Source organism: Aptenodytes forsteri, unplaced genomic scaffold (assembly GCF_000699145.1).
Source record: "Aptenodytes forsteri isolate BGI_AS27 unplaced genomic scaffold, ASM69914v1 Scaffold2, whole genome shotgun sequence".
Classification (NCBI taxonomy): domain Eukaryota; kingdom Metazoa; phylum Chordata; class Aves; order Sphenisciformes; family Spheniscidae; genus Aptenodytes; species Aptenodytes forsteri.
In genome coordinates, this window is record NW_008795695.1 from 4,415,988 (window position 1) to 4,433,707 (window position 17,720).

Sequence of the window (17,720 nt, forward strand, 5' to 3'; positions counted from 1 at the left end):
CAGAGAAATGCCTTCTTTAAAGTATACCCATTAGACTTGTACCATTTAGTTATGGTTTGTTTTAATTATTTTCAACATGAAGATGTTTAAAATGCCCATGTAAGAACTTTATATAACTTTCTTGAAATGCATATCCTTACTGACAAAACAGGAGCTCCATGCTCAGCATTAATACATGTCTGGTGAAAACTCTAAGGTTCAATTTGGTCATAAAAATTTGCTCTGAACTCAAATTTGGCAGCTAATATCTAGGATTAATAATTTCTTTTATTAGCTTTTTAATATGGCAATTTTTAATTTACAAAGGAACAAGAAAAATAACTGAAATACAGTATATAAAAAAAAAAAAATCCAGCTACTTGATCCACAAAGTGAAACAGAGGCACTGGGGACATTTTATTTTAGAGGGAAGTTTTCAGCAGAGAAAAGCCTCTTCTATCCACATACACATCTTTGGAGCTCTTCCAGTATCTTAAGTAAAAGACGTGAATTCAATATTTTTCTAAGTGTTTTAAGACAAATAGCTTTACTTTCTGAGAAATTAGAGAACAGAGGACTCAAAGTCCTCCTGAAAATGTAAATAGGGTACCTGAAAATGGATGTCTGGTGTACTGTTTATGTATAATGGCCTTTTGTAGGTGATTAAAAGAATTATAGAATGTGCTAATTATATTAACCCTAATTCTTTTTCAGTAAAAATTATTAGATTTCTGCTATTCAAGGGTAGAAAGATCTCTGAAACTGGTACATTTCATTTTGGTCTTATTCTTTGCAAAAAGGATTTTTTCATGACTGCAGAGGAAGACAGACTCAAAAGTCACTCTCATATACTATACCAAATTTTAGTTTTGACAAATAAAAGGAAATAGGAATCTCCAGAGGGCAATTTGCCACATTCTAAGAAAGATATAAAATAGATGAAGCATGTTACCCTTTGGCCAGTGCCCACTTCTCTCTCTCTGGTGACTGTGAAGGGAGGATACGCAGGTAGACAGCATAGACTGAAGACCTCATTTTTCTATAGCTGCAGCTGGGTGATGTGAGTCCCACCTCATGTCCCCTACAAAGCTATTCACACAATCTGCTTGCTGGCACATCTCTTTCAAGACCCCGAAGCTCCTTCAAGTTTTTTCTCCCAGAATCAGGCCTTTAGTTTATTTTCAACAGGTAATCTGACATCGTGCTTGTGAGCTATGTCTCGTTCATATGCAGGTAAATGGAGATAAAAGACTGGGGCTCACTAGGTCTGTTTCAAAGCCTATTGCAGTCAGTGTGGGTCTCTATTCTTTAACTTCAAAGCATCAAGCTTGGGGTCTATCACAGTCTGATTCTTCCAACATGATTGTGAGTGTACATACTCACGTGCATAAGCACTGCAGATTTCTGGCCTTGGTGAATTGCCTTTTCTCCCTCACACCCTCCCACTGAAAAGGTGCTTTGTAACAGCGGTGATTGCACAACCCTAAGCACCTTCAGATGAGGCTCCTCAAAAGGCAAAGTTCTAAATTTTTTTTGCTGTTTGGAGAACACCTTTTATCTTTTCTAAATTGGCTACCAAATTTTGCGGAGTTGGAATTACTTTCCTAACCTGCATGTGGTCTTCATAAAAAATTTGTATTGGGAAGTACTACCAAGCTGGCATGTCCTCTTGCTACCAATCCAAAGACAAAAGGTTGTGGTTTAGTCCAGACTCATGATAAAGGATCCCCTCTAGTTGACCAGCAGGTAAATAAGAATTTGGTCATTTGGACTGGAGGTGCAAAACTGGCTAATAATCACATAACTACACTAACAAGCTGGATGCTTCTAGTCCATCAGCGGACGAGCCTAAGTCCACTCAGACCCTTGAGGTACCATACAATGACGTACAAGTGTAGAGGTGGGGAAATGAGCACTTGTCACATATAAACTAAATAGTTTGAACTGTACTTGTGGTACTCCTTCTGAAGGGGATCTGGATATAGCCTATGAAATAGATGAACTGATTAACCATTGATATTTCACTGACAAAAGAAAATCCTAGGTTAGAGAACAATTAGCTACCTACACTTGAGCAGACATTTTAAGTGCCTCAATAACTCATAGATTTTTTTTTTAAATATATGAAATACAAAAATATGATGTCCATTCTCACACATTTTGGAAGACAGATTGCAAAGTAAAATGACTGTAGTCTGTAAAATTACTAGTCAACATTTATTTTTCAGTAATGCCATAGGTCTCAGTAAGGTCTCAATCAGTTGCATTAATATTGCAACAGAAATTAAGATAAATATTGTCACATACTGAGGAAATTACAAAGGGAAGAAATTAAATATATGTGCATATGTGTATACAAGAGCAGAGAAAATCTTGTCAATATTTACTATTTTTACTTTTGTTTTTATTGCTTATAGTTCAAACTAAGTCATCCAGCCTCTCAGTTTATCCCAACTGCCTCACAGGCTCTTCAGAAAGCACTAGCAGATTTCTTGAAGCTGCAGGTCATAGCAGAAGCTGACCTGTAGGAGGTATTTGAAATGGGAGAAAGGAACTGTGGAGGAAAAATGTTTGTCTGAAGGAGGGTGGTCTGTAAAAAAGTATGAGGAGAAGTAGAAGAGAATAGCCTATTTCAGTTGGAAGGGAACTGCAATGATCATCTAGCCCAACTGCCTGACCAATTCAGGGCTGACCAAAGTTAAAGCATGTTGTGTGTGTGTGTACATATACACACACACACTTATATATATATATATATTATATATATAAACACTGACAGAGGCCAAGTAATTGAAGTACAGCAAGGAACACGGCTGGTGGAATAGATCACTTCTGTATAGTATTGACAGAAAAGGCCGTGGTGAGAATTGAATGCCAATGGAGAATAACTGAAGCAGAGATGACACTGGAGGAAAAATTACCTGTTGCAGTTTCTATGTCTTAAGTCAAGTGTTGCTACTAAGAAATCCAGAGGGACATCTCAGAGGAATAGGCAAAGTCAATGATTAAATGAAGGCTAAAAATACAGAGATAAGTCTGTGGCCACAGAGGTGGGAGGAGAACCAAGGAAGAGCAGTCACAGAAAGGCAAGGTGGGACAACATTTTCATGTATGTCTAACTGTCAAACAGGAATAAAATAATCAAATGGTAGAGCATCTAGCCTAAGAGATCAATTCTGATACAGACACCTTCTGTGGAAGCAATAGCAATGAAAGCAGATACGAAGTTTGAAAACGAAATTAAAGCACACACCTGTCTGAGGTCACTACAGCAGATGAAGGAACAGAAAAGCAGATGAGTGGATGGGACCTGATGACCAGAGATCAGCAGATAAGATAGGAAGAATAAACATGTTATTGTGATGTTAGTGACTGAAGGAAGAGAGTGCTGGAAAGAATAAGAGGGAAATCACACCGGATCTTATGAGCTTTTTCTTTTTTAATGTTGCAAGGGAAATAATAGGGGAATTTATTTTATTATATTTTAGCATGAGTAGATGGTCATCATTTCCATTGATGGCAGGCCACGTTTTTAGAGCTCTGTGAGAAGACAGGCAGCAATATATGTATTTGTTCATGTAATGGAAATCTGACAGCTGTACAAAAGGCTGTTACAAAGGTTCAGCAAGAGGAAACACATGTCATTTCTTACCACTTCCTGATAAAGCATGATTCTTTTTTTTGCCTTTAGCACACAGAAGCAAAACAGTTTGCAGCATTGGAGATGCTATGTAGCTTTTAAACCCAAAATTAAAATGCTAGGGTGCCAGCCTAGGCAAAACTATTCCATTACATAAACCCAAGATCATGGGAGTAGAAAAGCATTAAAGACAAAGGTTTGTCCGCGGTTCTGGATACCTGCTTACCCACTTTTGCCTAGAGGGGCTGACTCTGGACTACAGCTGCAGAGAACAACTGCTGCCTGAAGTCTCTTGCTTCCCTCACTGCTCAACAGTCATGTTAGAAGTAGGCATGTGCAAGTACACCACTCATTCAGCTTCTTTAGAGAAACAATTACTCAGTCTATTGAAGTGATAGATTTCAAAAACATCCCTTCTCCAAGACTGAATGCAGGAGAAGGCAGACTGAAGAGGAAAGTGCCGTCAACCACAAATGGCTGCTACAAACCACAGATAAAATATTCTCTTTTTTAGCAAACCCTAAAAAGATATGAAAGAATTAGCATTTGGGAAGCATGGTGTAAAGAATAGCAACCTGGAATACATTTAAGATAGTTCAAATTTACAAACATGTTCAAACGTTCTTGGGGCAACAGACTCTGAAGTGACAGAAGCTTTTTGTAGCAAAGCTCTTGTCCTACTGCCTAGCATGATCCTGATCCAAAGCTTAATGAAGTCAAATTTAGTGTTCCCACTAGAGGAACAGATATTTTGCATCAAGCCTTTTGTAAAGATGTATGCCCACTGGGTGAGAGCAAGTGAATAAGGAGCCAGGGGCTTAGAGACATTAAAAGCGCAATAATTGAATCAGAGAATAATATAGGTTGGAAGGGATCTCTGAAGGTCATCAAATCCAAATCCCTGCTCAAAGCAGGTTCAATCCACCATAAGTTCAGATAAGACGATAGCCTTGTATTGACAGTATTAATTTGTTTGCTTTTTTCCTAAAAAAAAGAAAATGAATACCTTAACTTGCATCTCTCATCCTCCTCCCCTGACCTGCACCCCTCACCCTCCACACACGTACCACATATGCACACACAACATTTAGGAGTATTGATGTACAGCTTTAGAAACTGTTCACTTCATTGCCCACAAATTCAAATGTTACACCACAGGTCTCAGTGTCTGACTTCAGTAGGAGTTTAGCCTGAACACTCATCAGAGCTCTGAATCATCGTTTTAAATTTGAGGTTTGGAAATTTCTAAACCACTGTTGTCTGCCTACCAAAATTTTATATTCATCTTGGAATTTTTGTTTGCCACTTACATATCACAACCGTGTACTTGGCTGGTTTCATTTAGAGTGGCACAAAGTGAAAGGTAATTTCCCTAAAATCTCTAAATTAGATCACAGTCTTACTATGACATTTTAACTTCCTCTTAATACATGTGTTAGTAAGAGTAGGGAAGTTATAAAAGTACATAAGTTTCTTTAAATTTACATACAAAAAATATCCCCAAAATTGCATCTTAAATATAGTGTCTCGTTTCCCATACTGTTTTTCTTGTTACTTTTTTCTTAAACAACAGTAAATGTTTTTTTTTTAAAAAGCGGTTGCTGGGAGACCAAACAGAAAGCAAACAAGATTCGACCATTTCTGAACTCTGCCCAGGAGCCGATACTTTATTTTGGAAGGATGGGGAAAGGAAAATGTATTTCAATCAAGACATACTTAGCAGAGAACTAACTGGGCATTATTTAGGCCTTTTTAAACCTGCTTGGAATGACTGTCTCAACTATTTCATCCTTATTACTTTAAACCTGCTGGAATGACTGTCTCAACTATTTCATCCTTATTACTGATGTAGTAACTGAAATGTAAAAAAATTTCAGCTAATTGGATATATAATGAGGATTCTCTAACCTTTCTTCTACTGAGTGCATTTCTACTTCATTATGTAATTTCTCTGCAGATTTTTGAAATATTTTATAGAATTACTGATTTCTAAAACTATGTTTTCCTTGTTAGTTTTCAGGAGAGAGCTCATAATAGGCTGAAAGAAGTAAAAAAAAATGTTCAACTGTCAAAAAAATTCAGCACATTAATTTTATGGTGAAAGCATCAGTGACTGGTTAATATTAAGAAGTGATTAGCAAACAATGTACTGTTCAACACAGACAAATATAGTCATTAATCTCATTCTAGCCTACTGGAACAAGGGTGTAGGAGCCCTGTATATGGATCCTAGACCCACAATTAAATCTGTCCAACAGGTTTTCTCTCCACTCAGTGCTCACTTATTCCAGAATGCAAAGGAGTATTTGTTGCTTAATCACAAACACCGCGTACTGATAAGACTATGATTATTTCTTAGCTCTGTTTCTTACATCCTGTTAAACAGTCAGCTCTCCTGATAGGCATTTTGTCTATTTAAGTAAAAATAAATCCACGTAATTTTTGCTTTTGTTTATCTTGGGTTCTTAACATTTTGAGGAACTTGGCTGATATTAGAAGTCTTCATTAACTGATATCTAAAGGGACACAAAATTAGGCGAGACGGTGCTACAATCTGTATTCCTTCTGCTCAGTGCAAGTAAAGCAGCACGAAAAATGCAATAAGCAGAACGATGGGAGCCCTTCAGAGAAGAAGAATAGTGAATGTACTCTAGGTCTCTTATAAAAGTAACTAAAATAATTGCAGGTTTGACTGTTTTTAAATGTACAGCAGATGGTTCCTTTGTATTTAACTAACTACAATCCTTTTTCCTCTGATGTCTGTCCTTTCTCTGACATAATTTTTTTATATGCATTTCTGTCTTTTTTTTTCTTTCTTTTTTTTTTTTCTTTTTTTTTTGTAGGTCTATCAAGGGGAAAAAAACAGTGGTTTCAGTTCTTTATGTCTCATACTCCAGTCTCTGGAGTTCTTCTGTAGGCTGTATGTTGTTAATGCTAATCGTGATAGGGGTTTTTACCTCTGACTGACTCCTACATGTTAGCATTAACACTGTATCATGCCTCTTACCAGAATTCACATGGAACAAACTGCTGCTGTGGGAGGAGAACAGAAGTCGTGAATCAGTCAGTACTATGCTGGGAAAAACTCCATTCTACGTGTAAAAAGACAAGTTGTTCTGTATACAGGCACGTCTGCTAGAATGTTTGCTAGGTTTAGAGTCACTGGAAAAGCAGGGAAAAAAGCAGCCTCGTGTATCAATAAGTCTTTACTAGGATGCAGAACGGGTAACATTTTGAGCACAGCAACCTGCTTTTTATTTTGTTTTATTGCTTTTCAGGTCTTCTGGCTTTACTTCCCATAAAAATATTTCATTTCTTCATTTTATTTAGGAAAGAAAACTGATGAATTAAACTTTTGGCATATACAACTGTGCATTCTGTTCATTTTTATAGAATTTTATTATACGTAAGAGAAAATCTAACAGAAAATGTATCTCCGAGATTTTATTGTCAGTTCATTAGGAGAAATGGGTCAATGGCTCATTAGGAGAAAATATATTTATTTTACTCTAGGATTACCAGTACCTTCCAAACTTTAAAAAAAAAATTCTGAGAAAGTTCCAGAGACATAGGAAAGTATTGTTATATTTATTTTGTGGAAGGTCAAAATAGATACTGAATACTCAGTTTCCCACAAAAACTGAGTGACAGAGCCAGTCTTTAAAACTGTCTATCTTATGCTCTAATTAAATCTGCTTAATGAATAGTTTAGTTATGAAACATTAGTTTGATGGTGGAGCAGAAGGGGAAACAAAAAAACTCAAAGCACTCACCATTAATTAAGAAAAGAAATAAGGTTAATGTTTGTGCTGTATCAATACATATACCCTTTTCTGTCTGCAGTGTTTTGACTGTGAACCCCCAGCATGAGGTATGATTACAGAGCACCTCGAGACCGCAGGCACTTGTGAATCAATGGCCTCACATATAAAACAGTCTCACATACGAACAGTCTCACTGAATATGATTTTTCCACTCAGACAGAACCGCTGCAGGGCGTAAATGTTTTCCAAATCAGGCTGTAAGTTCAGTGGCTCCCCTGGGGATGCATACAGCCAGGGGGCCATGCCCACCAAAAAGCAAAAGCCAGCTTCATCCCTTCCAAAGTCAGAGCCGTAGCTCTGAGAGGGGATTCTCAATGTGGCGAAGCACATTTTGTTAAAGAAAAACATATTCCTATTCATTTTGCAGGAAAAATAGCTTTGAAAATGGGGAGGAAATTCTGGCGGAAGAGAGAATGAGAGTCGATAGAAATTCTCATTTCTTGGGGCTAGGGTGAAACAGTGCAGCGCAGTCTGATTTCCCTCTCCGTTTGAGGCAAAGTTTGGCAGTATCAGTTCTCTTGCTGAAGCCCAGGTGGTCCCCGAGCCCCTAGGAGCAGGGGAGTCCCAAGTTCACAAGTCACTGCTGCTTGTCTTCTCCATGGCGCAGTTACCAGAGAACTGGCAGCAAGCCCGGCGCTGCCCTGATGTGGTTGCAGTACTTACGGAGCACCTAGCTGCATGACTGACATTGAAAGCCAATTTTAAAGCTAAGATTTCTGTGAAATGCAGAAATCTGGAGATGCTGTTGAGCTTGTCTCCACAACTTAAATTCCCCCGTGGGATGTATAGATTAAAGTGAAGTATTAGTTAAGTGATTACATTTATTATGTCAATTATGCTCACAAAAGCAAGACGTTACTTGATATTTAGCTTGGGTCCTCACTGCATTCAAAGAAGTCTCATTTACTGCACAGCACTGCAAGCCTGCAACCAGTAAGAGATTTTTTTTCTCTTCTTCAAAGGCTTTAATTAACATCAGAGCAGTGTACCTGGAGTTCAGTACCATCCTCAGTGCTTGTGAATGACACCGTACCGAAACAATGACCAGCTGTGACTTCCTTACTTCACCCCACCTTTCCATTCCCCAGCCTGGACTCCCCATTTCTATCCTATAGAGACACATGCCAATAGAAGTTATATTAAGGAAGAAAACGGGTCTTGCCACTCACCATTCTGATTCATAGTCATGCTATAAAAATTAAATGTATCTTCCCTTACATTTTCTCTCTTTAAAATGTAAGTTGAGTGACCTGCAAACTTAAGAAATAAATAGCAGATATAAATATGGTCATTAGACCATTTATATGTATTTTTTCCTGCATAGCTGATTCCCCAGAAAAGCAGGCATATTAAGTTGTAGATATTATAACAGCAGATATTAAAAAAATAGGTTTTCTTTTTACTCTGAAAAAATGTTAATGCTGTCCATGACTGGGGTTAAATCCTGTGAAAGACCACAGCATGATAGCATTACCATTTTCAGATGGTTGGTGTTCTTCAAGAAATATCCACTGCCAGCTCTTCCCATCGAACGCCTCTATGATATTGAGTTCCTGTGTCTGGATTCCTTAAAAAACTAATAAAATAAATGTAGCTGCACTAGCAAGTTCACTGGCTTCAAATATAACAAAGTATTGTGATAAGCTGAGTGGCATAGCATTAGGTAAGTTACCAAACAGCAGTGAGAGATTACTTCTTGCCAGAGGTTAAAATAGAAAGGGAAGCTCATTCTGGCTGCTGTCATAAAAGGACTCGACATCTACTGATGACTGAGCGTTTTCATCACTTGCATGTGTTCGATTTCCCAGGGAAGAGTTTCACTTCCTTGGTAAGAAAAAAATAACTCTCTCTTGACATTTAATTCCTTCTGTTATGAAGGAAGTCAGACTAGATCATAATTGCCTTTTCTATCTCCAAAATCCATGATACCATGGATTACAGAATATTTCTTTGGAAAAAATATCTCACTTGGTCAGATAATGTGTATATAAAGCTGGAACTGACTCAGCTCAACCTTCCTACTGCCACCTCTTAGGATCAAGACACCATGTAGCTTTAACCTTGGTACGGAGTTTCCTTCTTGGTTAAAACCAATAAATAAAAGGGAAGGCTCAAGAGTCCTAAGCTCAGAGCAAAATTTCTGCAATTTGGAAAAGTTTCAACTCTCTTTCAAACAAGAGGTAGAAGGAGGAGCAACTTGAATCCAAGAAGCCACGGAGCTACTACTGAGATGTTGTCATGGTTTATCCCCAGCCGCTCGCTCACTCACTCCCCCCATGGTGGGATGGGGGAGAGAATCAGAAGAGTAAAAGTGAGAAAACTCATAGGTTGAGATAAAGACAGTTTAATAGGCAAAGCAAAAGCTGCACACACAAGCAAAGCAAAACAAAGAATTCATTCACTGCTTCCCATGGGCAGGCAGGTGTTCAGCCATCTCCAGGAAAGCAGGGCTCCATCATGCGTAATGGTGACTTGGGAAGACAAACGCCATCACTCCAAACATCCCCCCTCCCCTTTCTTCCTCTTCCCCCAGCTTTCTATGCTGAGCATGACATCGGATGGTATGGAATATTCCTTTGGTCAGTTGGGGTCAGCTGTCCCGGCTGTGTCCCCTCCCAGCTTCTTGTGCACCCCCAGCCTACTCGCTGGTGGGGTGGTGTGAGAAGCAGAAAAGGCCTTGACTCTGTGCAAGCCCTGCTCAGCAGTAACGAAAACATCCCTGAGTTATCAACACTGTTTCCAGCACAAATCCAAAACACAGTCCCATATGAGCTACCGTGAAGAAAATTAACTCTACCCCAGCCAAAACCAGCACAGTTGTGCAACAAGGAAGAAGGCTTCAGTTCCTGCCTTTTCCCCTGTAATCATAGAATCATAGGATGGTTTGGGTTGGAAGGGACATTTAAAGATCATCTAGTCCACCGCCCATGCCTTGGGCAGAGACATCTTCCACTAGATGAGGTTGCTCAAAGTCCTGTCCAACCTGCCCTTGAACACTTCCAGGGTTGGTGTATCCATAACTTCTCTGGGCAACCTGTTCCAGTGTCTCACCACCTCCATCATAAAAAAATTTCTTCCTTATTTATTCCTTATCAGAATCTGGCCAGTGTCGTCTTCTGCTCACGTATGTTGGCCTAAATCACCCTGCCCTCCCCTTTGTCCATCATCTGTGTTTTGCAGTATAGTGTCTTCCTAGATTCTTCCTTACCTTTAACTGGCTCTGCATTTCTTTTACTGGATGGATACAGTAAAAACTGCCTCTTTAAACCTGAAGAGCAATTTAATAAAAAGGAGAAATAGCCAAGGAGGAGACTTCGCTTAACCTTGTAGTCTCTTTCGTCCATCTACCCTCCCCTAATCCCTGTAATGTCTGGGATCTGTAGCATTCAGTACAGAAAAATAACAGTATCTACTTTCCCATCTCTTTTCGAACTGACCTACGGTGGTCTCTTTTGGCTACTTCCAATGGAGATAAAATACAGAAATGGTCCTGAGCTCAAGGACCAGATCTCCCTGATGCTCTGTGGCTGCCATGAGCTCTGAGCACTGTTTCCATTTGTTCTCATGCTCGTCCAAGAAACGTTCAGGACTTTTTTCCTAGTAGTGGCATCACTTCGTACAGGTTGGGTAGGGATTACTTAGAGTACCTTATGATCCATCCCCCAAAGATGTTTCCCCCTGCAAGTGTGTCTCTGAATCCCTCTGCGGCAGAATAGGAAATTGAATCTACATCTCCTACTTCTTTGGAAAGTGCTGTCACCACCATACTGCTGGTAAGAAAGAAGTGGACGCTTCCTTCTATTACCTGATTCTCTTTTAACTGCTACCATCTTCTGTGAGAATCTGGTGCTTTTCAAAGACATCCTCCAGCTCCATCTCTCCCAAAAGAAGACCTGCCTTCTGGAGCCCACGTAAACTGAGATGTGAGCTAGTACGAAGTCTGCAGAAGTTTGAGCTTCCACCTTTTTACACATAGACCTCCGGGGAAGGCAGGGAAGTTTAATCCCACGTAAACTTCAGCTGGCAGCCCTCAACAGCATTTTCGGTAACGTAGTTCTGCACTTGCAAAAGCCCCTTCCATGGGGATTCACCCGTGTCCCCGTAGGGCAACTCTCTTGCTGCTCTCCCGCCGGTAAGGCAGCACCTCTCCTCCCCAAGCCACTGCTCCCACCTAGCGGTAGGAGCTCTGCAGGTTCCCCAGGCCCTGCTGTAAATTCCCCTGCCGGTCCCGCACCCGCTTGTCATAGACCCAGTAAAGGTCAGGAAAGGGAAATTCCCTCTCCAGATTTTTCAGCCCAGTTATATGCCTTTCAAATTGTTTCTTACGCTGAGAGCTATAAAAGCCGGATTATGCCCCACCCCCCGCCAAAAAAAAAAGCTTTGAAACATGAAATTCCTGTTAAAGTTAAAAAATTTCCTAAGGGGAAGCAGCATTCCCACCTTCCTCTGCAGGTGGTGGAATCCAGGAGGAATTCTGAACCGGATTCCCAAAATACAGAGCAGACGTCGGGAGGCTGCTCAGGGTTGGTGCACCTAGATCGGTTCCCACTTGCGTAATTTCACTGTGATCTTGGGTCAACCAAGGTACCTCCAAAAAAACCAGCAAATTTTGCGTTCCTCAAGACAGGAGCCAATGCCCGCTTTTTCAGTAGCACCAGAGCAACAGGTCCAAAGCCAAAGTAAACTTCGGAAGGTTAGGTTTAAAAGAAACACAAATATTTGAAGTTCAGTACAAAGATCATTTATAGTCTTCAGAAAACATATAGAATGTCTGTGTGTGTGCGTGTGCGTGTTTTTAAGGTAAACCTTGAACCAAGAATCTTCTTTAAAAAAATAAGCATCTGATACCATTAGAAAAAGTCCTCTGCAACATTAATCAAGAGGAAAAAAAAAAATTGGTTTTCAAGTAGTCTGAGAAGGCACGGGCTACACTTTAAAGATGTGTTGTATTTAACAGGAAACTAAACCAGAGGTCATAGCCTGTTAGCATACTGACGGACTTCAAACTTCATTGTATGCCAGTAAATTTGAATAGCTAAAGATTGCACTAAGCACAGAAATGCATAGGAGCAAACATTTTAACACGACTGAGGCAGATTTCTGCAATTTCACCAAAAGCTACTTTTACAGCTTGCATTTCTTCTGTGCTCTGACACGCTCAGCATTTACTTACTTATTATTTAGTTCGATTAAGCTAGGTAAGATTTCCTTACCTAAATGTGTTTTACTGAACTGCTTCCCTGCTCTTACACCCTGCTCTTACAAAACTATAGCGTCAATTGATTAGAAAGCAAGCGATGCAGTTAATGGTAAAAATAGTAATTGGACTCAAATTCAGAGAAAATATTTGCACTTCAAATAGTAATAAAAACCTCTTCTGGTATAATGAGAACAGCTCTAATGAGCTAGGGATGAAAATACAAAATGTCAGAAAACATCATCTAACGAAAACCCCTTGTGAAATTTAATTGAAGTCACCATATTTAAATATCAAAGAATGAAAAAGCATAATAAATCTTACTATGCTGGGGATGCAAGTAATAGACTACATTCCTGGTACTATTCTGGAAAATGATCTTTAACTGCACTTGTACAGCAGAAAATATTAAACTCAAAGGATTTTTCAGCTTTTTTTTTTGTATTAGTAAATGGCAACTACACACTTGTCTACTGAATGGAATCTTTTGAACCGGAAACACAACAGAGTATCTAATTTCAATTCTGACAGGAAATCAAAAAGAGTAAAATAATAATCTTTTGTAACCCTTTATGGGCTTCTGAAAGGGCTTTTTTTTTTTTTTTTTTAAAGATACTATTTGTCTCAACTTTCTGTTGCAGTAGACAAAGAACTCAGTGGAATTTCATCAGGAAGTTCCAGCGAGAAACACACACATCAGGTCGGAAATTAGAAAGAAATACTTTCTTCATGGACGACCAAACAAGGGGTCTTGAAATTACATCAAGATAAAGGGGATGGCCTTTCCAGCTGCCAGTTCAACTACAGTCTGTAGGCCAAACTGCACTCATCAGAGGACAACAGCCGGACACATACAGTTGTTGTCGAGATAAGGACAACCCTTTTTTTTTCCTCCCCCCTTTTTTTTTTTAAAATGACATTCAGGTGGACTGAAATGTCTGATACTGGCTTTACATCCATCCGTGGCTTAGGTCCACAGAATTCAAATTAACTAGCCAAGGCATTTTTATATGCAGCACAAGTCAGTCATGTAAAAATACACATTTTATTATGTACATTTAGAGGTTAATTTAAATTGACACAGTTTTTCCTTCTTCAGTTCCATCTTTTGCCTCATGACATTCTGCTGCTGCTTCCAAATATTTTTCTTCAGTGACCTGCAGAAACATAACAATTCTGTTATATTTTTCAACATAATTTAATTCTCCTTTATCCTGGAAATCCTCCCCTCATACTGTCACTGTCACAAGAAAGGACAGCCTACAAAGACAATTATTGTGTCCAAAATTAAACCACCTGAATTACAAGCATCTTCAAACTAATTTCACAGAAAAATATCATGGGTTAGGCTCTGAGCACATCCTCGGCTAACAAGTTTCAGTAGACATACAGAATTTTTTTCTCCCTCTCTTGCCACACAAGTAAGTAAAATATTTGATCTGAAGGCTCCAAAACATCTGCTCTTTAATTCTTAAGAAGATTTCCCACATTTAAGCGTGCCTTGAAAGTGAGTCTCTGGTTATATGCGGCTTATGATATTTTATAGTTCCATTTATCTTAAAAACTTGCCTTTTGCGTTTATTCAGTCGCTGTAAAGCTTCTCTTGGATAAGTACATTTCAACTTTGAAACACTGGTTGTTTAAAAGAAGTATGTTTGCAAGAAACTTATTTTCCATGTAGGTTTTAAACAGGCAAAAAAATATTCAAACTAGTGCATTTATGCAGCTTACTGAAATAGCATTCCCTTTTATCTCCAGCAACTTCCACCAGTTCACCCAGTGGTATTAGATTTTATCCCTGCATTTACTTGTAAGAAACACGTTCATGTATGTTCTCTCAAACCTGTGGCAGAAAACTTGTTACTACCTAAAATCTAGGTAAGTGTAAATACATTATTCCAATTTTTAGTTTTCTTATTTCATGTTCAGGATTAAAACAGGAAAAAATAATTTTAAATTTTACACACACATGATACCAACATTAATTCTAGAGATGAATTTGAAAAACACTAATATAGTTTAAAGTGAAAATTAACAACAGTTTAGAGATTTCATGTGCATCTGATTTTTCTTCACCTGTGAACGTTTCCATTCCTAAAGATACGTTCTTGAAGATATTACCCATCTCTTATCATTCAAATTCTATTCTATCACAGCGCATCTTTGTATTTGGTAAGCTGTACTTCACCGCTAATGAGACTTACCAGCCTCTTCGATCTTTCCAGCAGTTTGTGCCACACGGTGTGGTGAGCCTGTATTAAATGTCATTAAATGATGTTACTGGAGGCCAAAAAAAAACCAAAACCCACCATCTCATAGAACAGATTCTGACAAGTGTATAGAAATGATGGCACAAAACCATAACAATCCCTAATTCAGACATTACAGCTTATGATTTCACTGTCCAATTTGCCCATGTTCCTCTGGGGGACTTGAATAAATGTCTGCTGATCGTTTCCATTCATTGTGTGGAATCATTGAGGGGGTAATGGGCAAAAATGGGAATTAAAATCTTATGACGAGGAAGGGTACAGAGAGATGAGGTGAGGAACCCAGTGCCCACTTGTCCCTTGAAAACTTCCCCAACTGACACAATAGCACAATGTGCTAGAACACCGGTCAAAATCATGTAAGTCAACCGAAATGGGAAGAAAGACTCCTGCCTCCACCTATAGTTCTGCAAAGCCTTTGTTTGACTGATTAGTGCTAAGACTTTTTTTGTTATTGTTGTTAAGTTTTACTTTGGTGTCATGAAAGATTTTGAAATGGTATCCTTTATCATGAGTATAAATTCAAAGTTCTGCTCTTTCCTCAATCTGAATAAACGCTGTCAGCAGCCTCAATTTCAGAAGATTAGCATGCACAACTAACTAAGGCAAGGTGAATGAAATACCCATGCAGAACTTGCACAACCGAAACAACACTTTCAGTACTGAAAAATAACAACAAGGGCCCTCTGACACAAACTTTTCTAGTTCTGATTTCACATCCACAATAGTTCCAGGAAAGCGAACCCAAAATATCCAACACAGTCATCATCATGGGCCTTTCCTTCCTGCTACTGTTCTCACCTCTGAAGTACGTTCAGCTACCAGCACAGCATATAATAAAGATCGGAAAGTAAGCCAAATGCCCTAACTCAAAGAAGGAAAACCTGTACAAAATGGATTAGTTACCTTCAAATGGATTGGCAGGGACACACCCTGGAACCTCCTTATCAATTGAGATTGGTTAGTCTGAAGATTATGGGCTGCCGTTATCTCATACTGGAAACAGAAACTTGTCCGTGGAATATGAGGGCCTTCACTAACATCTACAAAGTCACCAAACCTGATGAGAGCAAAAAAAACCCCTATGTCAAATAAATTCGGAGAGAAGTGCAAGCCTATTTGTTTTCATTTTTGATTAGCAAATTCCTATCTACAGAACAGATGAAAGAAAATCCATGCAAATCCCACACCAAATCTAAACAAATCCCCAGTTCAGCATTTCTAGGTTTCCTGAAGCAAAAGTACAGGTCACACAATTTCCTAAAATGAATTTATGCAATTTAAACCTCAAGTCTAGAAAGAGGATCCTAGGTTTAACAAATCTTTGAAGCCATGTTGCCTTTAAAAGTGGGATAACTCTGTCATTCGCCAGAAAAAGATTTGTCTCCAAGATCACACATTTTCCACAGTACAGCATTTAAAACCTGCACAAGTATTTCCCTTTCAGGTCTTGGAAAACTGCAAATCAATTAAGAAAAGTGAGAGACAAAAAGACATACAGCAAAAGAGCATGCAGAACAAACCTCTCCCAGAAATCAATAGGTAAGCCTGTTTTCCCTCTTGTTGAGCAAACTAGAGAGTGGGAGGAAGGAGGAACAACAGACACAATGTTGTTCTAAAATTTCAAGAACCATCACTGCAAAGAGATCTGTTCCTTTAGAGAGATGTGGACTCCAAAATCAAATGCAGAACAATTTAGACATCTAGAAAACTGAATATGCTATGCTAGCCTAAGCTAGTCACAAATTCTTTTATATGCCCAAGATACAATACAAGCTTCCTGCCTCCAGCCTAAGAACTTTGTATCTTACACTGTATCCCAGAAGGCAGCTCCATTCTCATCTCCACCACTACAAGGCAGCAGCTTGCCAGTTAGGAAGATCTTGACAACTTTGGAAGAAAAATCCACTATACAATGCTAACTCTTGTTTTCAAACAAGGATTTGGTTTGTATTTTATTTAATCTGGCAAGTTCTAGAGATTTATTTAGATTTTATGTAAAAGCATTTAAAGCAGTAAGACTTCTCTGGCACTTACCACCTTTAATGTAACAAAAAATAGGAATGTAGTGAGATCCACCAAGTGTTAAGTATCACAAAAATTTTTTTTTATAAAAGAACCAAACACACAAACAACTTAAGACAGACTACAGACAGCAATGAATACAAGTGATTTCTAAGTTTAAAACCATCACAAATAACTTACTCTTCTCACTTGCAGAGCACTTGCAATATAATCAAATCTTTCAGAGAATCATTACAGAGAGTTCAGTTTTGCTCACCTATGTAAGGTTACAATTCCTTCCATATTCTGAGAAGCTTTTCGTTCTATCATCTCCATTTTGTATCTGAACAAGACAAAAAAAAAAAAAAAATTAAAAATCCTCACCTTTAACACCTAGTTCTTATAAGAATACTTAAGAGAGAGATTTAAGGAGCATTCTTAAAAATCATGCTCGTATTTATGGGAGCTTTGAAACATGTTTAAATTCTTAATTTTGTATCGTAACACATATTGGCATGTTTCATGAAGCATGTCATACAGACCTGTTAGTCTAACATCAGTTCCTGGAAAAATTATGGAGAAGATTATACTGGGTACCACTGAAAGGCATTTAAAGAATAATGCAATCATCGGGCACAGTCAACGTGGGTTCACAAAGGGAAAGTCCTGTTTAACTAATTCGATATCCTTCTACGATAAGGTCGCCTGCCTAGTGGATGAAGGGAAGGCGGTGGATGTAGTTTTTCTGAGTTTTAGTAAGGCTTTTGATACTGTCCCTCACAGCATCCTTCTGGACAAGTTGTCCA

At 38.7% G+C, this 17,720-nt stretch overlaps 1 protein-coding gene across 1 annotated transcript in view; it reads right to left on the reverse strand.

Moving 5' to 3' along the window:
* Window positions 1–13,653: 13,653 nt before the first annotated feature.
* Window positions 13,654–17,720, reverse strand: part of MRPL39 (mitochondrial ribosomal protein L39) — a 10,893-nt gene continuing 6,826 nt past the window's right edge. Inside the window, exons 7-10 of the mRNA XM_009283060.1 lie at window positions 17,192–17,257; window positions 15,817–15,970; window positions 14,845–14,892; window positions 13,654–13,797 (exon numbers count right to left, since the gene is read on the reverse strand). Coding sequence (XP_009281335.1) covers window positions 13,711–13,797; window positions 14,845–14,892; window positions 15,817–15,970; window positions 17,192–17,257 — 355 coding nt within the window. The 3' untranslated portion in view covers window positions 13,654–13,710. The remainder of the gene's footprint in view (window positions 13,798–14,844; window positions 14,893–15,816; window positions 15,971–17,191; window positions 17,258–17,720) is intronic.